The 23,682-nt window shown below is 37.6% G+C and overlaps 2 protein-coding genes across 6 annotated transcripts in view; one reads left to right on the top strand and one right to left on the bottom strand.

Annotated features, from left to right (window-relative positions):
* LOC126416779 (fatty acid 2-hydroxylase) overlaps positions 1 to 16,749 on the top strand; it is a 519,796-nt gene extending 503,047 nt beyond the window's left edge. For all 4 annotated transcript variants that reach the window (XM_050084637.1, XM_050084639.1, XM_050084640.1 and 1 more), the window contains 5 exons: positions 5,634 to 5,859; positions 7,545 to 7,708; positions 12,421 to 12,553; positions 13,057 to 13,176; positions 15,911 to 16,749. In XM_050084637.1, coding sequence (XP_049940594.1) covers positions 5,634 to 5,859; positions 7,545 to 7,708; positions 12,421 to 12,553; positions 13,057 to 13,176; positions 15,911 to 15,996 — 729 coding nt within the window. In that variant the 3' untranslated portion in view covers positions 15,997 to 16,749. The remainder of the gene's footprint in view (positions 1 to 5,633; positions 5,860 to 7,544; positions 7,709 to 12,420; positions 12,554 to 13,056; positions 13,177 to 15,910) is intronic.
* Positions 16,750 to 17,021: 272 nt separating this feature from the next.
* The window catches only part of LOC126416781 (NF-kappa-B inhibitor-interacting Ras-like protein 2), a 74,515-nt gene continuing 67,854 nt past the window's right edge, over positions 17,022 to 23,682 (bottom strand). For both annotated transcript variants that reach the window (XM_050084643.1, XM_050084641.1), the window contains one exon: positions 17,022 to 21,746. In XM_050084643.1, the coding sequence (XP_049940600.1) occupies positions 21,495 to 21,746 (252 nt within the window). In that variant the 3' untranslated portion in view covers positions 17,022 to 21,494. The remainder of the gene's footprint in view (positions 21,747 to 23,682) is intronic.

The raw sequence follows: 23,682 nt of genomic DNA, 5'->3' as shown, positions 1-23,682 counted from the left end.
ACACAAATTTGACAAATGTCTCATCCCCCAACACCTGCCTAGAGTTAGAGTAACTGCATCTAATATTTCATATATGAGCTAACATTGTTGGATGTTTGCATTCTCCTAGGCAGATTTGTGTTTCTCTATTAGTGCATCAGGACCTACTGATAGCACCTGCAACAAATTAATGATATTTGTGAAACTTATCAATAATTTCCAACACCTAGCCAAGTGGAGTACAGTACTTTCTACTTCCATGTAAAATCCAACAATTATTTCTACAAACTAGTCTCAGCAAAATTACACATGGCAATAAATGTTATATAAAATAGAACACAGTACACAGTATTCACTGCTCAGTAAATTTATTCTGACTTGTAGGTACAAATTAGATTATTTTAAAGGAATGTATTTTTTTTCATTGTTGCTTGTATTTGAAATACACACTTGGTTAAATAATTTCCAAAAATTTCTTGATAACTTTTTCTATGCATCCATAGCATTTGAAATACCAGAATACGTTCAATTGCTAAAACAGAAGCAACCAGTGGAGGTTTGAAACACACACAAATGAAAAATTAATGTTAATTTTTGAGCTTATAGAACTTTATTTATTTGTCATTCTTTGTATGGAAAATGTTGAGGGACAAGGCAGAAACAGAACAAGACAAAACAAAAGTGAAAGGGAGATCAAAAGTATATTTATTTATTTATTTATTAGGAGAGACCAGAACCAACATCTCCTTCCCTCACTCATCTGGACTTATTTTCTTTCAAATTAAATGGTAACAGCATTATAATTATAATGTAGTTGTGCAACTACATCATACACTTCATGACAAAGTATGGCAACAGTACAAAACCTGGAAGTGTTAATATGAAAATTGCAAGCCATGAAATGAAAATAAAAATTTCTAGAAATTGGTTAAGTAGTGGTGTAACATAATATTCAGATCTTAATAGAGATCAGTGATCATATTGGCTACTTCTAGAGTTCGACTCTACCAAAACAATGCTTCGGTCGTTTTGGTACATTACATAACTGACATAGTAAATGATAGGATTACCGGTGGTATTGGCAGTGTTGGTAGGGAAAGAAAAATAAATGAATGTGTAAGAGAGAAACTGGGAGCTGATGACTTCTCTTTGTTTTTGCTGTTGTTTGTTTTGCACATAGTTAGAACTGCACAGCATTCAGTGTTAATCCATTGTGGATTTTATATCATTACAGAACATAAATTGCATTTTATGTGTAATAATAATTAGTTCATCATGTAACTTCTGCCCTTTTATGTAACCAAAGAAATTTCTTTTGATGTAAGTATCATTTACATGTACAAACATAAAAAATTATGTAATTGTTGTTGTCACTTTGTACTTGATAGAATGTCCTTCATTATGATCATAGGCAAGTGTTTCCTGTTATTATTGATAAATGCAAAAGTTGTTTATGAATAAAAGAAACATGTTTTATATATGCTTGGCAAGGTAATTGAAGTGTTGTTTAAAGTAATTGTTTAAGGAAATTGCATTCAGTGGCACTACATGATAAATCTGTATTTTTTATTTTGATTATTATTATTATTTTTATGATGACATCCATCTGTTTCACACTGCAAATCAACAATTTTCGAATAAAACCTGAACACTGACAATTGCAGTTTTGCTATAGGCTGACATACAGTTTATTTTTAAGTAACAAACAGAAGAGTAACTATGTTGTTGTTATTGTTGTGGTCTTCAGTCCTGAGACTGGTTTGATGCAGCTCTCCATGCTACTCTATCCTGTGCAAGCTTTTTCATCTCCCAGTACCTACTGCAACCTATATCCTTCTGAATCTGCTTAGTGTATTCATCTCTTGGTCTCCCTCTACGATTTTTACCCTCCACGCTGCCCTCCAATACTAAATTGGTGATCCCTTGATGCCTCAGAACATGTCCTACCAACCGATCCCTTCTTCTGGTCAAGTTGTGCCACAAACTTCTCTTCTCCCCAATCCTATTCAATACTTCCTCATTAGTTATGTGATCTACCCATCTAATCTTCAGCATTCTTCTGTAGCACCACATTTCGAAAGCTTCTATTCTCTTCTTGTCCAAACTATTTATCGTCCATGTTTCACTTCCATACATGGCTACACTCCATACGAATACTTTCAGAAATGACTTCCTGACACTTAAATCAATACTGGATGTTAACAAATTTCTCTTCTTCAGAAACGCTTTCCTTGCCATTGCCAGCCTACATTTTATATCCTCTCTACTTCGACCATCATCAGTTATTTTGCTCCCCAAATAGCAAAACTCCTTTACTACTTTAAGTGCCTCATTTCCTAATCTAATTCCCTCAGCATCACCCGACTTAATTAGACTACATTCCATTATCCTTGTTTTGCTTTTGTTGATGTTCATCTTATATCCTCCTTTCAAGACACTGTCCATTCCATTCAACTGCTCTTCCAAGTCCTTTGCTGTCTCTGACAGAATTACAATGTCATCGGCGAACCTCAAAGTTTTTATTTCTTCTCCATGAATTTTAATACCTACTCCGAATTTTTCTTTTGTTTCCTTTACTGCTTGCTCAATATACAGATTGAACAACATCGGGGAGAGGCTACAACCCTGTCTTACTCCCTTCCCAACCACTGCTTCCCTTTCATGTCCCTCGACTCTTATAACTGCCATCTGGTTTCTGTACAAATTGTAAATAGCCTTTCGCTCCCTGTATTTTACCCCTGCCACCTTTAGAATTTGAAAGAGAGTATTCCAGTCAACATTGTCAAAAGCTTTCTCTAAGTCTACAAATGCTAGAAACGTAGGTTTGCCTTTCCTTAATCTTTCTTCTAAGATAAGTCGTAAGGTCAGTATTGCCTCACGTGTTCCAGTGTTTCTACGGAATCCAAACTGATCTTCCCCGAGGTTGGCTTCTACTAGTTTTTCCATTCGTCTGTAAAGAATTCGTGTTAGTATTTTGCAGCTGTGACTTATTAAGCTGATAGTTCGGTAATTTTCACATCTGTCAACACTTGCTTTCTTTGGGATTGGAATTATTATATTCTTCCTGAAGTCTGAGGGTATTTCACCTGTCTCATACATCTTGCTCACCAGATGGTAGAGTTTTGTCAGGACTGGCTCTCCCACGGCCGTCAGTAGTTCCAATGGAATATTGTCTACTCCGGGGGCCTTGTTTCGACTCAGGTCTTTCAGTGCTCTGTCAAACTCTTCACGCAGTATCATATCTCCCATTTCATCTTCATCTACATCCTCTTCCATTTCCATAATATTGTCCTCAAGTACATCGCCCTTGTATAGACCCTCTATATACTCCTTCCACCTTTCTGCTTTCCCTTCTTTGCTTAGAACTGGGTTTCCATCTGAGCTCTTGATATTCATACAAGTCGTTCTCTTATCTCCAAAGGTCTCTTTAATTTTCCTGTAAGCGGTATCTATCTTACCCCTAGTGAGATAGGCCTCTACATCCTTACATTTGTCCTCTAGCCATCCCTGCTTAGCCATTTTGCACTTCCTGTCAATCTCATTTTTGAGACGTTTGTATTCCTTTTTGCCTGTTTCACTTACTGCATTTTTATATTTTCTCCTTTCATCAATTAAATTCAATATTTCTTCTGTTACCCAAGGATTTCTACTAGCCCTCGTCTTTTTACCTACTTGATCCACTGCTGCCTTCACTACTTCATCCCTCAAAGCTACCCATTCTTCTTCTACTGTATTTATTTCCCCCATTCCTGTCAATTGCTCCCTTATGCTCTCCCTGAATCTCTGTACAACCTCTGGTTCTTTTAGTTTATCCAGGTCCCATCTCCTTAAATTCCTACCTTTTTGCAGTTTCTTCAGTTTTAATCTACAGGTCATAACCAATAGATTGTGGTCAGAGTCCACATCTGCCCCTGGAAATGTCTTACAATTTAAAACCTGGTTCCTAAATCTCTGTCTTACCATTATATAATCTATCTGATACCTTTTAGTATCTCCAGGGTTCTTCCATGTATACAACCTTCTTTCATGATTCTTAAACCAAGTGTTGGTTATGATTATGTTGTGCTCTGTGCAAAATTCTACCAGGCGGCTTCCTCTTTCATTTCTGTCCCCCAATCCATATTCACCTACTATGTTTCCTTCTCTCCCTTTTCCTACACTCGAATTCCAGTCACCCATGACTATTAAATTTTCGTCTCCCTTCACAATCTGAATAATTTCTTTTATTTCATCATACATTTCTTCAATTTCTTCGTCATCTGCAGAGCTAGTTGGCATATAAACTTGTACTACTGTAGTAGGTGTGGGCTTCGTATCTATCTTGGCCACAATAATGCGTTCACTATGCTGTTTGTAGTAGCTTACCCGCATTCCTATTTTCCTATTCATTATTAAACCTACTCCTGCATTACCCCTATTTGATTTTGTGTTTATAACCCTGTAGTCACCTGACCAGAAGTCTTGTTCCTCCTGCCACCGAACTTCACTAATTCCCACTATATCTAACTTCAACCTATCCATTTCCCTTTTTAAATTTTCTAACCTACCTGCCCGATTAAGGGATCTGACATTCCACGCTCCGATCCGTAGAACGCCAGTTTTCTTTCTCCTGATAACGACATCCTCTTGAGTAGTCCCCGCCCGGAGATCCGAATGGGGGACTATTTTACCTCCGGAATATTTTACCCAAGAGGACGCCATCATCATGTAATCATACAGTAAAGCTGCATGCCCTCGGGAAAAATTACGGCTGTAGTTTCCCCTTGCTTTCAGCCGTTCGCAGTACCGGCACGGCAATGCCGTTTTGGTTATTGTTACAAGGCCAGATCAGTCAATCATCCAGACTGTTGCCCTTGCAACTACTGAAAAGGCTGCTGCCCCTCTTCAGGAACCACACGTTTGTCTGGCCTCTCAACAGATACCCCTCCGTTGTGGTTGCACCTACGGTACGGCTATCTGTATCGCTGAGGCACGCAAGCCTCCCCACCAACGGCAAGGTCCATGGTTCATGGGGGGGGAAGAGTAACTATGCAGAACAAAAATTTTCTGCAGATTATGCGGCCATTTACATCCCCTCATTCAGTTTTTAAACACTTCACTTCACTGCTTCCAGTTTCTAGGGGAATCTAGTAAGACACTGAATGCATACATAAAGAAAGCAAATGATATGAGGTAAAGCCCAAAGGGTATGCAACACACCTAAGGTACAGGTAACAAGGATACAATCTTCACTGACCATGGCTACTAGGAAAACTAACATAATCTACACTTACTTACGATAGTCTATGGGAGTTTTACAACTCTAGTTTCTACTAATAGAGGCTAACTACGTCCAGTCTTCAGGACTATGTAAGTCCTAATAAGAAACTCAATATAATTAGACAGATCATATTCCCTACATGCTAATTATTCCACTTACTGAACCAGAGTCTAAGAACTTGTTCATTCATCCATTGGGTATTCTACAGGTAACCACTGAAAATTTTTACATCAATCAAAAATTATGTAAGATACATTTACGAAAATTATTGTAACTATTCAAGTAACGTGTAATTTAACATAGACTTGATAACATTCCATATGTAATCCGAAATATATGCAAAATATCTGTACATTGTGCTATTACTAACTAAAAAAGTACTTTCTTCTTACAGAAATATGTTGATTGGTCCAAACCAATGCTGGCACAAGTTGGAAAACTTGGAAAACATTATGATCAATGGGTGCAATCTCCTGTAGATAGAGAGCTGAGATTATTTGAGTCTGATTTTCTGGAGAAACTGTCAGTAACATACTGGTATGTGATACCATTAGTATGGGTTCCTGTGACATCACTCTTCATTCTTAAAGGGATCTCTCATAACAACGAATTTTCTGCAGGTATACTGATTTTCGTAACTTTTCTTTAACAGTAAGGTATTTATTGTTGCTTAAACATTCAACCTTTATCAGAAGTTTTAACTGAATGAATGGAACTTCTGATAAAAATGTAACCTGATTTGGAATGTTCATCATAAAAAAACTGGCTACAGTTCACTTCTATCATGGAAAATTCACACTACTGTTAAGAGGGGACCAATTAGGACAGTTTTAATACAATATGTCAATACATCTAGACTGCTTTAAAACACCTTGCTTTTACTACACATGTTGATTACTTGTCTGATTATTTCCTAACCGGTGAGACACACATTTCTTCAACAATATGCTATTTACAAATACAGCCTTAGTCTACAACACATTCTGAAGTTTCTTTTTCTCATTTTTTAGTTTAATTTATTAGTCCTCTAGACCACACATGATACACAAAAGTACATTACGAAATATGACAATGTGTGGTATTCAATTTCAGAGTGCAAGAAAAAACAAAACTCCCAGGCAAATTAAAATGTTGCCAGACTGGGACTCGAACCTTGGACCTCTGCCTTTTGCGGGCAAGTGCTCTACCAGCTAAGCTAACCAAGCATGTCTCACAACCCATCCTCACAGCTTTACTTCCACTAGCACCACATCTCCCTTCTTCCACCTGCCTGCAAAAAGCAAAGGTCCCAGATGCATGTCCCAGTCCAGCACACAGTTCTAAGCTACCAGGATGTTTCACATCAGCACACATCTGCTAGAGAGAAAATTCATTCAGGAATGGAAGGGGAAAGCTTGTGCACCTGTTCAGTTCAGTGCGCACTGATTCATAAATACTGATTACCAAGCCATTAGGCACACTGCTTACAGAACAAATCACATAAAATTATTGTGTATTTTGAATCTATGTAATCTCCACATTTTCATATATCCTTAACTGTCTGATCTTGTACATTAAACAATGGAAAATCCAGGATGGAAGGTTAACAGTATTATGAAAAGGATAGTTGTTACTCACCAACCTAAGCAGCCAGAGACTATGGGTGTGTGTGTGTGTGTGTGTGTGTGTGTGTGTGTGTGTGTGTGTTTTGCCTATTCCTGACAAAGGCCTTGTTGGCCGAAAGGCCACTTTGACAGTCTTTTTGTTGTGCTTATCTGTGACTCAGCATCTCCACTATTTTGTGAGTAGCATCTATCCTTTTCATAATATTGATCTTGTATATTTTATCATTAATTACCTAAATCTCTAAGATGCATAAAAGCAGTCACTCATTTCACACTCCATGAGGATGGATCAAATAGGATGTAATCTTGATACGTTGCACAATAAAAGGTGTCCCCTGATCACATCTGATGAGGAGTTACTAAGTATAGACACACAAACTTTACATCTCTTGTTATATAACTCTGTTTCTATCTTTCATCTCATTCTGTATCTCTAGACCCTTTCCATCCAATGCTCCACTCCTCCCACAACAAACATCGTAAGGAATTACTAAACAAATTGCCTTATAGTCAACAAGTAATATGCAAGACATTTTTCCTAGTTTTCATTTTCAAAAAGCAGAAATGTAACATGTCCTCAGTTGAAGAATTTCCTACATTACTGTTTGGAACATGAAAATAGCTCAGCCCTCAATAAAATAATGTGGTCAGAAATGTTTCAATGCTAGTTGACACTACAGTATACCTTTCTTCTCTCACAGATCCTACATTCCCTGCATGGGTGATTGGCAGCTTCCTGTTCGGAGTAGGACTATGGTCTCTCCTAGAGTATACTTTACATCGATGGGTATTCCACATGAAACCTCCAGCAGATTCTCCTGGTCTTATCACATTTCACTTTTTGATACATGGGTTACATCATAAGGTAAGTACCTTAGCCATAATTTCTAAACATACCCTGAAGAATACAGCAATGTACATTACTTCTAAATGTTTTCACACTGTTCAAGATGAAATCATTAGACCAAATAAATGTTGGTGTTACAGACACAAAAGTTGTGATGAGAATTTTTCATTTCTTGTGGAAAGTAATGAAAATTCAAAATAAAAGTTCAGTTTATCTAAGACATATAAAAGTCTACTCTCAATAAAAAGTTTAAGTTATGCAACAACTTTAAAAAAGACTGCAAATATCAAGCTCCCTGAACTAGTGTTAGTTCCAGTCAGTTCTAAAACAGTGGTAGAAATTCAAAAGTAATAAAAGCCAGGCTGGCAGAACCCTTGACCCAAGTCAACAGAAATCAGAGAACAATGGAGTTTCCAGCATTGTGTGTGTTGCCCACACAAGTAAACATTACATTTCCATTAGCCGGTGGTTTCTGTGTCTTTTTCACTAATAGTAGGAATGAACATTCCTTTGTTTGGAGGATGGAGAACGAATCTCAGCTTTAAAGGGACACAAATGTGAAACATTTAACAAGCACCATGTTGTTGGGCCTGAGAAAATGATATGTTACATATAAGAGTAATGATTGCAACATGTGATTTTGCTTTAGCAGTGATAGATAATAGTTGTGGTTGTAAGTAAAAGCATTCTCCAGATGGTTCAGTATGAAATTTATCATCACAAAGACAAAGTAACTTTTTCAGTTTACATTGCAAGCGAAAGAAATCATAAGCCCTCCACTGGGGTAGAATTGTTAGATTTAAAAGTATGGTTATCACAAATTCCTTTTGAAAATAAAGGATTAGTAAGCATGAGAGAGCACCTTTGAAGACAGGCTCTTACGGCAACACTATTGCTAGCTCCTACTGTGCTGTGCAACCTCAGATATGATAGTTGGGATCAGCGACAAAAGAACTGGGTTGATCTTTTTAAAGAAACATTTAACCTATTGCTGTAACCTCTAATTAGCTGTCTGGAACATCATTTATCAGAAACTGAATAACATAACTGCAGAATTTCATATAGGGAAGAAGTTTCCTTATCTTTTATATTTTGCAGCTCTTGCTGATCCTTTCCTTTGCCTGCTTTGTCATCCTTTTTATGTCAAAAGGAGATTTCACCTAAGAAAACTGTAAAACACAAGGGTACCAGATGGCTGGCCAGCACCGACTTCCAGAATGAAATTCGAGTACTACTAATACAGTTTCTCATATGCTTTCAAGTTCGTATTCCATTTCCTCCCCATTTCTTTTTTCCCCTTTTTTTCTCTCTCTTTATCTTATTTTTACATTTTTGTCTTCATATTTCCCTCTGTCTCCCTCTTTTTGTTTCTTTCTCTCATCTCTTTTTTATTTCCTTCAAGTTCTTAAAAGTAGTTATTCATTCCATGTCTCTTTTTATCTTCCTCTCAAGCCATCTTCCTCTGGATCAAAGATGGCAAACTGATTGAAAATGTACCATCTTTGTACTTGCAAATTCTGATGCCTCCTCCTTAATCTTTTGTCACCCTCACCCTCACAACAGGTAGATTACTGTCGACCTAAGATCTGAGTGATGTGCCCTCCTTCCTCAACATAACCCTCTTCCTTCCACTGTGAAAAAAAAAAGTCAGGAACAGATTTTTTCTACTTTTAGTAGCACTTAATTGTGAATTGTAACCATGTAGACGTATCAGCAGTGCTGAATTTCTTCTTCTGAAGGTAAGCATGGGCTAGCAGGCTAGTATCAGCATGGGAGGCTCATTAGAAACCAAATTCCCACCCTGCACTGCTATATAAACAAAGCTATCAATTCAGCATCAGTCTGCAAAAAAGTGGGTCATATAATGGACACCTACTAGTAGCAAGTGCACCCAGAACCATGAGAGCATGCGGAAAAGTAATGCAAACGAATTTTTGTGTGACAACTCTTAAAGCTTCCCAAACAAAACAAATTTTATGAACGTACTACATCTTTATTCTTCCTGTCAACATATTTCTTTCTCAACATAGTCATCCACGCAACAAGCACATTTCTCCCAAGGAAAGACCAGTTTCTTGATACCATCACAGTAGAATGTTTGTCTTTGTTCATAGAGCCACAACCTCACCTCTGCTAGCACCACTCCACCACTATCAAACTGAAGTTCTTGAAGGTGTGCTTTAAATTTTGAAAACAGATGAAACTTGGACTGGGCCAAGTCGGGACTGTATGGAGTATGATCAATTACAGTGAATCTGAAGTGGCAGACTGTTGCAGATCTCACCGCTCTCATGTGTGTTCTGACTTTGTCATGCAGAAGGAGAGGGCAATCTATGTGTGAATGAACTCTTCAAATTCGAAACACTGTTACAGTACACTGTTTCTCATGCACCGACATCATTGCTTTATACGCCACCATGTTACATGCTACAATTTGGAGCCCACTGGCAGCAGAGGCCTGCAGCTGCAATTATGGAGGCGTGAAGAATAAAGATGTAGAATGTTAATAATGTTTGTTTTAGTTAAAAAGTTTTAACAGTTTTCACATAAAAAATTTGGAGGCATCACTTTTCAGAGTGCTAGCTTTTAGCAAACAGAGGTGAAACAAATTTGAAAAAAACAACTGAGTTTTTCAAAAATGACCTAGACATTGAGAGACTGTGCTTACACTTGAATAATATGTTAGCCGATATCGCAAATGAAAAACAAGTGGTCTAGCTTTTAGCAAATAGAGGTGAAACAAATTTGAAAAAATCAACTGAGTTTTTCAAAAATGACCTAGACATTGAGAGACTGCCCTTACACTTGAATAATATGTTAGTCGATATTGCAAATAAAAAACAAGTGGTCTTAAAAAACATGCATGATGTAAGAAAGTACATTACACAAGAGCCTGCAGTTGGAGAAATGTTATGTGAAGCAGTGATGTGCATTAAGCTTCTCCAAGTAGTTCCAATCACGACAGCAACAGCAGAACGGTCATTTAGCGTCCTTAGACATCTGAAGTCATATCTCTGATCAACAATGGGACAAAAGCGATTGAACAACTTGGCTGTTGTTCATGCTCACCAAGATGTTTTGGATGAATTGGATATCTGACCAATCATCAACGATTTCATATTCAGTCAACCAGTCAGATGGTCGAAATTTGAACCTTTCTAAATACACTCTAGCCCTAATAATGGCATTTAGAGCAATATTAAAAATCTTTATAAAATAGAGAATTAAATACATACATAATGTTAAATTTTCACTTTCAGAATATTAGTACTAGCTTAGTACTGTATTACTATAGTACTGTATTAGTTATTTTCAAATACTTAAATATTCTTAGGGTGTAAGACCCAACTAAAACCCGCTACTTACATACTTTTCGATTGAAAGTATTAGGCATACTGCATTAACTTTATTAACTGTATTAAAGCATTAACTTTGAAATATTGTTTTTATTTAATGAACCCTGAGCCTTATTCAAAGTATGCTTAAATTAGCTACTTCACTTATTAATCCAAGTGTTATTACTGTGTGACAGCAGTATTTCATGTTTTATTCTTTTAATTATAGTTTAGGATTTATTTAAATATAATTTCAGTCTTTTCAGAGATACATATTCACTGCTCCGTAATAGTCTATAAGCATGATTATTACTGTAAATTAAATTAGCTTTTTACGAAAATACCGTGTGTGTTTATGTTTTGTTTCTTTTTTTCAAAGCCAAAAAATGTGTCAAGCTTGTCGAGTTTCCCAGAGTGTAAAGTTATCGAGATGCCAGTTTTTGGGGTTCTAATGTTGATCATATGACTATAAAATGCTTAAAAAAAACTTTAAAACTACTATTTTTCATCTAAAATTTAGAAAATTTCCCAGGACAAGATCCCCAGTATGCCCCCCCCCCCCCCCCCCAATATTTTTTATAAGTTGGCACCCCTGACCCTCTGAAGTATGAAAGGTATGATAAAGCTGTCCTCAAGGCTCGCTCGAACACCGCTTTGCATTACTATGTGTGGTAGTTTTGGATATGGTATGCCCTCTGCCCTTAGAACTGACTTACCCAGACAGCCGGCTTACCCAGACACTTACGGACAGGACAGCTCTACATAGTAAGGTTTGATAAAGCTGTCCTCAAGGTTGGTTTGAACACCGCTTTGCAATTACTACGTGTGGTAGTTTTGGATATGATATGCCCTTAACTTCCTCTGCCCTTAGAACTGGCTTACCCGGAATGTAAAGTCTAACAGTCCACCTAAAGCTGTCCTTGTTGTCCAAAACAAAATTAGCAAGCTACTTTTTCAAATAACGGGATCCTCTTTATTCAGTTTTTCTACGCACAATACAATCATTTAAAAATGAATTAATGTCTAAATTATTGTTTAATATCTTGTGGTTTCTGTTTTATAACATGCACAGAAATACAAGAAGCAAAGCCATTTGTTGGGGCCAAATTTCAAAGTTGTTTCCAAACACAAATATTCTAAGTTCCTTCCAATTTACAAGAGTTAGATTCTTGTATGACCTGCCCTTATGCACACAGCATGTTCTGCCCATTCTGTATCCATTACTCTGATTGAATGGTTCTCATATAGTGCATTACTTTTGTAATTTGTAGTTATACCATGCCTCTAACACCACTTACTCATTCTAAACTCCAGCTAATTTTTAAGTCAATGCATTTTTTATGATAAATGTATCCTGATAAACTTAAATGCTCACGATTTTAAAATTGCTTACAGGTACCATTTGACCCAGGCAGACTGGTTTTCCCCCCAGTGCCTGCTGCCATCATAACAAGTATAGTATATTTAACCTACATCATACTTTTCCCTGCTTCACTGGCCGACTTCATTTGTGCTGGATCCATAGCAGGTATGTCTTATCTGCCAGCATTAGAGCTACTTTTCTTAGGTATAGGAATTAGTAAACATTTTATAAATTTTTACCTTCATTTCACTAAGTCTAGATATTTGTAACCATTTTATGCCTTTGCTGCTGAGATATAGATCACAGATCTTACAGTTGTTACAACAGAATTGAAGATTTCTGGAGATATTAGCTATGCTATGTGTTTCTTGAAATGTCCATAACACGTGTGAAAACTTTTCAACCTTTCCTATGAGTGCAGTCATCCATCATTGAACTTTTACAAATTAACAGAGATATCTGGGAGCTAAAAGTATTGTCAGCTGATGCCAATATTTTCTACTGACCAACACATTCATTTTACAAAAGATAATGCTCTACACTTCCTATATCCATTTACACCTTAGATAAGACATTATTTCAGGTTTTGTTCATAAAAGTTTGCTATTACTATCTCGTGTTACCCACCTGAATCTTTGAACTAAAACATCATCATTTTAATTTTTCAGGATATATATCATATGACCTCATACATTATTATCTTCACCATGGATCGCCTAACCCAGATTCATACCTATATGAAATGAAAAGGTACCACAACCAACATCACTTCACCGAACATGACAACGGTAAGTATATAACTGACTGTCATAAGCAAATCATGGTGCAATTTATTAAGGAAAGTACAAAGGTATGAAGGCAAGAATACACATATAAACATCACTAACTTAGCTATTGTTTGAATGTAACAGAGGGCATAAAGTTCAATGCATAGCTGTTAATAGTTCATGGTACTGCAGCTGTTGAAATCAGAAAATAACACTATCCGAGACTGTTTCAATGCCTAATAAAAACAAATTAATTTAACACAAATTAAAACTGACACAGAAAAACTTGAAACATTCAATAATTTGGTCATGCATATACGGTTTACCTTTGTACCTACAATACTTGTAAAGTGCTATTTGATATTGCTCAATGAGAAGGATAGATCAGTGCCATCTATGAGTAATGGGAAATCTAAGATCTCTACACCAATCTGATTCAAGTACTATTGTTGGTTGATTGTATGCAGTGATCTCAATATGAAAGGTATTAGCGCAAAGTTTATGCAAGAGCTGACAGATCACAAACAGGAAAAGTTTTAATGTGGATTTCCACAAGCAATTGCTTGGTTTAGATATTACTTTTCTTCAAAACTAAGCAGAATTCACTCTCAATTGAGGAATGTCTTCTATCTTGTACCAACAAAGCTTAATTATACAAACTCTTTCTACAATAATAATACAGTTACTGTGAAAATGAGGTTAAACTGGTAAGAAGTCAATCATACCAAGACAGAAAGTGAATAATACAAGGGGGAGGATATATGTTGGGTTGGAACTTTGTGATTGTAAGCCACACAGTACTCAGACTGTGAAACGCTTTATGATATGGAAAGCAAGCTGCAGTGGAAAGAAATATATTGATACATTTATCCGGATATGTTCCATTAGTAGCACAAACACTGAGAATAGTGTCTGCAGGTTCCAGGGAATCAATCTGAAGCTGATAGTCATAAATGATGGCAATGTATATTTAATGTTTTTTGCTGCATATGCAGGTTTGAGCCACTCGTTTCCTCTTCCCCTCTGTTTTCATTCCCTTCTTCTGTTTGTCTTAATACTGAAGCTTAGCACTGAATTCTGTGCTCATACCACAAAACTCTCTTTCACTCAAGTCAATATACAGGAAGAAGTGATCATCAAGACTATTCTGAGAGAAAAGCTTTTCATACAAGAATTATCTTCTGTAAACAGCTTTCAGCACAAAACTGTTTGGAACTATCAGGACCAGGAACATTACAAGTAATGTTAAATAAATAGACAGTTATTTGTTGTTTTTTCCTCTACAATCATGCCCAAATACGCCACCATGAACTTAATGCATCTCCCATCTCATGTAGATGGATGTGTTGTTAATCAGAGCTAGTGACTACACACTGATAGCAGAGAATATGATTACTAATATGGTTTTTTCCTCTCAATAGTTTATGCTATCACTTACATAAATTAAGTCTGTTTCCTCCTGAAACACACTGTATGGATACCAGACATAATTTGATTACAACCAAAAACTTCACGATTATTATTCACTAGTGTGATATTCAACTACATTTTTTTTATCCACTAATGTCTGTCTTTCTCCCCCCCCCCCCCCCCCCCCCATCCCCCCTCCCAATCCTCTCAAACATAATAACAGATTCCTTACTTCTAAAAGTTAATTCATTTCAATCCTGGAGATCTGGATCACCCTGATGGTCCCAAGACGGACTCCTCTCAGGCTACTCTTTTTGGAAAAAGTCTGCTAAAGCCATGTAGGATTGTATGAGGACTGGGGCAGTGTTGCCAAGTTGGGCTTGGCCAGGGACACTCTCACAAGCAGAGAAGGGTGGATGGGAGCACTGTCATGGCACTATTGTCAGTTATCAGTGATCTCATTTTGCATTCAGATGATCCTTTTTCTCAATCTCTCGAGCACATTGACAGTGTTGACTATCTGCCCTTAGGCTACACATTCTTTGTAAACTTCACATTTGTTACTGAAAAAGTCTCTAACACCCATACTTCACTGCCTGTAATGACACTGTACAAAAATTAAACACACTAAAACAGTTCACTCACAGTCATTCATTATTCATCAGTTATTCTTGTGGTTGTCATCCACATACTCATTTGATGGTTGGTGTTGAAAAGATCCTGAACTTGACACAGATCTGTGTCAATTTTTCACTGATGGCTGTCCACAGTGAGGACCGTCATTCTTCTCTTCTTGGCACCCCTTCAACTACTTCAACCATTTTGAAACTAGAGAACATGGGAAAAGCAGAGTCCTCTCAGACTTTCTGATTCATTAGGAAGGTGCTGACAAGACTTTTCTTGAGGTTAGGACAAACTCTGTTGACTTCATCAAGTGTTACGAAATTGTGCTATCAGGAGGTTCCATGAAACACCAATACTGAAGCTCCCGAGCTCAAGGCAGACTAAACTGATGACATTACTTTCCAGATTGCACATTGTATATAAGTGTATATTATCACGATTCTGAATTATGTATGTTATAGTAAACATGAATCAAATTTTTTGTCAACATGTATTTAGGTGTGCTCATCACTGGTTATATGAGGAGTTTTCATATCTTTGGCTTTAATTTTCCTATACACACCATTAACTTGGATAAAAACATAATTGGAGAAAGGAGTATCAAATTAATCATGACTACTACTAAACTAGTGCTAAAAACATCTATGGAAACATACTTAGAAGTGTTTGTTTCTTTTCTGAAAATATGTCACCCTCATTTTTAATAACATCTCGTTTTCAGGGTTTGGTATCTCCAGCAAGTTTTGGGACTACATCTTTGGAACAAGAATACTGCTGCGAAAACTGAAATGGGTATTGCGATGGTGATGTTGAACAGTTTCCAGTTCCAATGTGTCATATATTTATTTCATTCATGTATATGTGTGCAAAGACCACACCAATTCAGTGTTCAAGAAACTTGTAATTTATTTCTATATCTGAGATCAATGTTGTTTATAAGTCCACTGTGTGGGCTAAAGAGTTTACTTTGTGCAAAACCAAAAGACAAGGCACTGTCTTGTATGAAAGGTCTGGGTATGGATGTCAGTTCAGGTATGACAATGTCCACAAGGAGGAGGAACACCACTCTGGCCATGCATAACTAAAACTGGCATGTCTAAAAGACATTCATTTTTACTTAATGACTTTTTTACATTAAAGTGTTTTTGTTTCCTTTTTTAACTTACAAAGTGTCTTGCCTGTAAAACATACAAGTTTATTTTCACCAAGTATATGGGATTCCACCACAGGCTGACAGACAACACAGCTGAATAATGTGATCAATCTTTTGTTTTAAACTGAAGAGTTTTATCAAATTTTTCTAATTAAAATTAAACAATGTATGAATTTTTAATGATTTGATTATTTTGTTTTGCACCTGATTTCTAAAATTTGAGATACAAGCAAAGGACACTACTCTGAATTTCATACTACTATGAACATTTATAAAAGTGGTAGCCAAGAGAATACTTGGAAACAACTAACCTTTTAGTGTTCTAAGATTTGTATTGAGCCATATCATTTTCAATATGAAATTTTGTTTATAATCAGTAAATTAAAATTTTGTAAATTTCTGTAAATTAAATTCTTGCTGGTTAAGAACAGATCCATATATAAATATGGCAATATGATGGGAAAAAAAGAAAAGAAACACACGGCAATATGTTACTAAAACAAACAAGACAATATGCTTTTCTACAACAATACGTTCAAAGACAGAACTTATCTCTTAAAGAAATGTGAAATTCAGCTTTTACAGCAACCCCATGTGTGGTATATGTAACAGAACAGTGGCAGTTCTCCCAACATTAACAGGTCAAAGTGTTCCAGAAGAAAGTGTCATTCAAGTTCCATACTTTCAGTGTGAAAATGTGGTGCCTATTTCTGAATTGTGATCAATCATTTTATTTATAAAAATATTTTCCTGTGTTGTTATTTTCACAAAACCTCACTTGACATAATTATAACCAAAAGCACAGCACAGAATGTGCCAAGAAATAACAAGGAATATGGAATATTATCACAGGTAAATAACACTGCAACAAATACTGTATTACATACATTAATTGCACATTATATTTCCCCAGTTTAAAACAGAAATCACCAAAAATAACTTACTCTTGTCTCATTTTATAGCATTTGCCATAAGAATGCAGCCTGCTTTACCTGTACTGGAACACTGGGGTTAGATTGTACAGTTGACTTGTACACAATACTGCAAATTCTGGCTGTCAAGATAGTGGCCAATAGTTTTTAAATGTTTTTCTAAAACTAAGACGCTGAGTTTAACTCAAGAAGTCTTCACAATTTATCATTTTTTAAGTGTTGACAAAAATACATTAATATTACACAAGTAATGAACACATCAGGGTGTGTATGGGCTAACTTAGGAGGGGAGATTATACAATTCAAACCAAAACACTCATTGCTTACATTTTAGAAAGAAATAATAATTTGAAAAAGGAAAGGATGAAAATGTTAATTGCAACATATAAGTTACCTCAAATTAATTATCTCAAACAAGAAACAAAACACATTGCCTTTAATTTTTAAGCTGAGTATCTACAGGTTGAAACTTGTCAGTCTTATCACTATGCAACTTCTCTGCTCAGATCAAACCATCTCTAGCAAGTCACATGTTTTCACAAACACGTAAATGCCTTATGTTCTTATTCCTGATGTTCTGTCCTGTCCTGTAACACCCCATACCAATACTCCTTTGTTAACAACATTTGCTGAGTTTTTGGAAAACTCAAGAGCCATGAGTTAACCATCACTTCTGTAAAGTTCAATAGGATCCAACATGAACTCTTTTTACTTCAACATCTGATATTCACATTTTTTGGAGATTTAGTGTTGTTTTATGAAGGGTTTCATCTCGTATAATAATGCAAGTAATGTCAACCGTATAAAGAAGAAAAATCAGTCCAGAAACATGAGAGAAAAAACATGGATACAGTTGTGTGTGGGTGTAGATTAATCAAAAGATAAGCCGAGCTAGAGTGAAGCTGGAGGATGGAAAGCACGTAGACAGGGGTGGAGGTAGATGTGCAAGTGGAGGTGCATGAAGACGGGTTAGCCAAGTTGATGTCAGGGTGCTAGCACAATCAAAGGATGTGTTACAAGGACACATCTCATCTATAGAATACAAAGAAGTTGGTGTTGATGGGAATCCAAATGCCACAGGTCATTAGAAAACAACTATAGTCACACACTTTGTGCTCTGCCACTAGTTGGTCAACTTTGGTCTTTGTGGTTGTCATTCATTTGTGTGGGCACTTAATGCCAAGATGCACTTAATGCCAAGACAACAGACTGTGTTGACATTAAAGCAGAGTTGATATATGACATGACTGCTTTCACAAGTGGCCCTGCACTTGATGGGACAGGGACTGGAATATACTGAGCTAAGCTATATCAGGGACATAGAACAGGTTTTGGATTTGGGGCTTTTATCAGGGTACAACCCATGTGACAAGGGGTTGGTGCAGTTGTAGCCTACAGATGGATCAGAATGTTTCACAGACTGGGAGAGTGGCAAAGTTGTTCCACTCTGGAATGATATGGGTAACAATGAGGCTGATCCTTAGTAGATCATTTGTGGAGGTGGTAAGAGAATTAGGACCAGGTGTGTATATATAGCATGGGAAATGTTTTGTGAACTACGTTTGGAGGGTAGCACCTATCTGTAAATATCGTCAGCACACTGGAAAATGGATTTATTGTAACTGCACATGCACAATCTACAGGTGGCTTGACTGTAAGGTGGGTGATTCTTCTCCTCAAAGGAGGAGGAGTTATGGAATTATGTGTAAGGACATAGTTTGACATATTAATGAGAAATGAAATGGCCATTTGGGGTTGGCAAAATGTTGGGCAATGTAATGTTCGATAGGGGCAAGGTTGTGGAATTGGAGTACGTTACCATATAGTGAGGTTGTGTCTACAGTGACACGCAAGGACGCATTTGGTAATGAGGTAGGACAGCGGACAGGAAATGAAGGAAGTGGTTTCTATCCTCAATTCAGGAAGAAGTTAAGTAGCAGGCAATAAGTTGGAGATGTTGGTCAACTTGGGCAGAGATTCTTTCCATGGGAGTACAGGAGTAAGTTACAATGGGAGTCCAAGAGAGCCAGGATTTAGGATAGGGAAGGAAATGGATTCAAGGAATGACTATAGTTCCTAATTGATAATTTAACAACAGAGTTGTGGGTTTTTGGGTTCTGAGTTTTGTGGGTTGATGCGAGAGAGTTTCAGGGAATGTGACAAATGGAAGAGGTGAGCAAGGGTCTGGGCACCAGGGGGGTTATTGTGGAGGGGAGGGGACTTGGTCCCCAGGGGTTGGATAGGTTGTCTTGAGCAGTGGTATTCTGTGGCAAGTGTAGGAACACAATAAATTGGATAACTACTTTGAGATGATATTTGCAATGTTGTTCTAATTATTGGAAAGCAAAAAACTAACTAATTGGAATATGGGATGTAGGAAATTGGGTTGCAAAATACGAGAATCTTAAAGGGACGCCTGTGCCATGGAAATTTGATTCTGTAGTACTGCATTTCTAAGGAGTACAGAATGGCAGAGTCTGAAGATTTAGAGGGTGGGATCCAGAAAATGGAATTTTTATAGTTTGTCATTAAGGAATTCCACAGCTGGGGCAGCATTAAAGAAAAATGATGTGGAAATAGGTCTTTGCTAGCTAGGGATAGAAAGGCTTTTCTGAAATGATACAAGTAGAAGGGGCAGGAATCCATTATGAATGAGTAGCAAATATAAGGAGAGATAAGGAATGTAAGTTATGTTGGAGTATGATCCTTGCGAGTAAATACTGAAAGGAATTACTGGTAATACACTAATAGTAGAGTCATAGGAAGAAGGTGCCTGGCAGCTGATGGAGCTGTTGCCAGCTTTCAACTGTGAAGTGCAAATGGCTGTTGGCAAAACACTAAAATCTTCAACACAATAATGACAACACTGAGGCACTGCCAAACAAAATCACATTGCATGACTGTTTGAGGCTGAAATGCAAAGCAGCCACAGGAGTCCCACCACAACTATCAGATATCTTCTTTCACCAACTCCAAAGAGGTACACACTAAAAGGAAAAACATGAAATAAACATGGGAAATAGGTGACCCAAACAGTGAGATCCCAATAAAAACGTCTGTTGGAAAACATTTGGTGACTTTCCAGTATCATGTAAGTACTTGTGCCTGCAAATGAAAAACGAATTGACAGAGACAGGTTTTGTTTTTTTTTTCCAACATCTTGTTGTTTCTGATTATTATATTTGTGTCTTGCAGACTACAGTAGATCCTAGTTGGTATTCACATAAACTGACAGAAATTAGTGGATTCTCAGTGGAACTAGTGAAATTATTCACAAAGAAACACATTGCACCAAAAACACATCTTCCAAGTTTGGAAAAATCAATTAGGACTATCAAGAACATCAAGACAATCCTGTTGCGTGAAAACTGCAACACACATAACTGTAAAGCTCATAATGCTTGCTTGTGTAGAATATTTAAGTGATATTTTGCTGCAAAATTTTGTCATAGACAGCAGAAAACTCACTTAAGCAAACTATAAAATTATGAGACAGGATTCCTGGTCAGTACTTACCTGCAGAAGGCAAATTTTTCTGTACTGCCAATAGACACACAATAAAGTACAAGAAACTATTTTCGATTTCAAAACTATTCCTTCCTTTCTCAGTGAGACAAGTTTGGTGTAGGTTGAAAAGAAAGGGTAGGTCACTCAGACACAGGGATGAGAGTCAGAGCATATTGTTCTGAATAGATTTTATGTAAAGTAAATTGGAACAGAACAGCAGGATTATTGTTCATTACAAAATAACAGCCTCAATACTCACTATTTATAATAACTATTAACAATCATATAGTGAATATGGAATGAAGACCCAACCAATAACAAGAAGCACAAAAGCAGAACAGATGAATGTTTTAGTTTTATTACACAATTTTTTTCACAAGATAAAAAAACAAAACAATAACACCCAGTTACACTCTTTGCCAATACTGTAAATCTCATGCTTATCCCTCCATTCTCCCTTCTGTTGAAAATGAGCTGCTGAGCTCAACACAAAACAATAGCCTTCTAGATCTGCAACATTTGCAAAAAACATTTGGTGGGCTAATACCACATTTTTAAATGATAGGTCTCAGAGTCGCTCTCTATTAGCTAGATAAAATACACATCCCATAGTCAACTGCTGTACTGGCTCCAGCAGAAAAAAGCAAGCTGGTAGTAAATGCTGTATAAACTGATCCAGTTCTTAGGATAATTACACCAATGTAATAGTGCTGTTAATTTGTGTCAGGCCTTCCAATACTTTTCCTAACCATGCTCAACTGTGGGAAAGTGCTTTTATTTGGTGGTGGGTTGAGTCTTGATGTAAGGTACACGAAAGGTTCAAACAGAGTGCTCCTATCCATGGCATTCACTTCAAAATGCTTTATTTTCTCCCTTGCAGCCCAGTGAGCTGCCTTACTGGCAGTATTCTCTAGATTGCCAACTTCTGACTGTTTAATTCTATTTCCAATAACTACTAGCACCATCTGAAAGAAAAGAGAAGCACATTAACTGCAATGTGCAAACTTCATAGAAGCATGTGTATACATATTTGACAACAAACTAGTATTAACTGAGAAGGGAGGGGGGAGGTGGGGGGAATGAGGGTTTGGAGATTGATGAGTAGGCAATAAGATGCTTAAAATTGACATGTATATTCACTCCCATCAAGAATACTCCTCCCAGGCTATATGGATTGCCTAAAATTCATAAGCATAACACGTCACTTCCCTCAGTTGTGAGCAACACTGTGGTGTCAACATACAACTTGGTAAATCATCTGGCAGTGCAAATGAGACCTTTAGTAGGAAAATGTGGGCACCACTTAGGTAATTCAGAAGACATTCTTCACAGGTTCTAGTACCTCTAAGAGGCTCCCTAAGCCTCATCGGAGAAAAATTCAGACCAAAAGTAACCAAAGTTTTTGGATTAGTACTTACGTCAACATACTTTCTGTTCAAAGGGAACTACTACGAAAAACAGATGGAGTAGTGATGGGCTGTCCGCTTTCACCAGTAGCTCTCTTGCTTTTTTTGATATGTAGATAATACATTCATAATCTGGCCGCACGGACGACAACACCTCCAAGACTTTCTGCAGCATCTGAACTCACTGCACCAGAAAATCAAGTTCACGATGGAGGTAGAACAAAACAACCAGATTCCATTTCTAGATGTGCTCGTCAAGCAAAGACCAGATGGCACACAAGGACAAAGCATCTGCCGTCAGTCGACACATTCAGATTTGTACCTGCATGCCCCCAGCTGTCACGCTTCTTCACAGCGTGTGTGTGTTCTGAGCACACTGATGCATGTAGCAAGCCAAACCTCGAACTGTGACAGCCTAGCAGCTGAATTGCAGCACTTGCAGGCCATGTTCTGCACAAACGGTTACAACAACTGGCTGATAAAACGCACCTTAAGACCAAAGAAGCCGAAACCGCAGCCTTCTGAGGACGAAGGCAAACCAGTTGAGACAGCGATCATACCATATGTCGGGAACACATTGGCAAAGATCGGCAGAATACTCAGAAAATATAAATGTCAAGTGCATGTTTCGCCCTCCATCCAAAACAAAAACATTATTACGATCAGACAAGGACGACTTAGGACTCCGGAAACCGAGAGTTTACAGCATCCCTTGCCAGTGCGGGGAAATGTAAATAGGCCAGACCATCCGGATGGTACAGGAGAGATCTAGTGAACATAAAACGCCACACAGGCAATGCACAGCCGACCAAGTCTGCCGTGGCAGAGCACTGCATCTCACATGGACATGACATGAACTACGATGGCACAAAGGTGTGATAGCAATTGAACACCTTCTGGGACTGTATCCTCAAAGAGGCAGTGGAGATCTGGCTGCATGACGAACTAATAAATAAAGACAGTGGTTTACAGTTAAACAAAGCCTGGGATCCAGCTTTGAGTATGATTAAAACACAACGACAGTCTACACATAAATCCGCTCCTGTCAGGACACCTGAAGAAGAAGAAGAAGAAGAAGAAGAAGAAGAAGCATTGTCACCACGATGGCAGAGTTCCACATGCGGTCGTAGCCGCGGAAGGACTGCGGCCCATGATCTGTTGCGGGGTGCCGTGCTTCCCCCACCACCCAGCGCCGCCCTTCCCCCACCACCAGCCGCAGACCCCTCGGAAGTGGGCTGCGGGGAGGGGTGGAGATTATATAAAGTCGGCATCCATCAGAGATCAATTAAACACCAAGAACGCCTGAAGATGGAAAGAAATTGGCTTGCCAAAATATCGCGCCTTTTGGACAATGCTACCCGGCTGAATACCTGAGAAATTTTGAAGATTTCTGTATGCTGGGAAAACCTAAGATCAAACAACTGCCACATTCTTTTTCTGTAGACATGTATAAAACAGGAGACGGGTTTAGGTGTATAATGATTGTCTCTAAGCT

The sequence above is a fragment of the Schistocerca serialis genome, chromosome 8 (genome assembly GCF_023864345.2).
Source record: "Schistocerca serialis cubense isolate TAMUIC-IGC-003099 chromosome 8, iqSchSeri2.2, whole genome shotgun sequence".
Classification (NCBI taxonomy): domain Eukaryota; kingdom Metazoa; phylum Arthropoda; class Insecta; order Orthoptera; family Acrididae; genus Schistocerca; species Schistocerca serialis.
The sequence above is the reverse complement of the archived record's forward strand: the minus strand, read 5'-3'. Positions and strand labels throughout refer to the sequence as shown.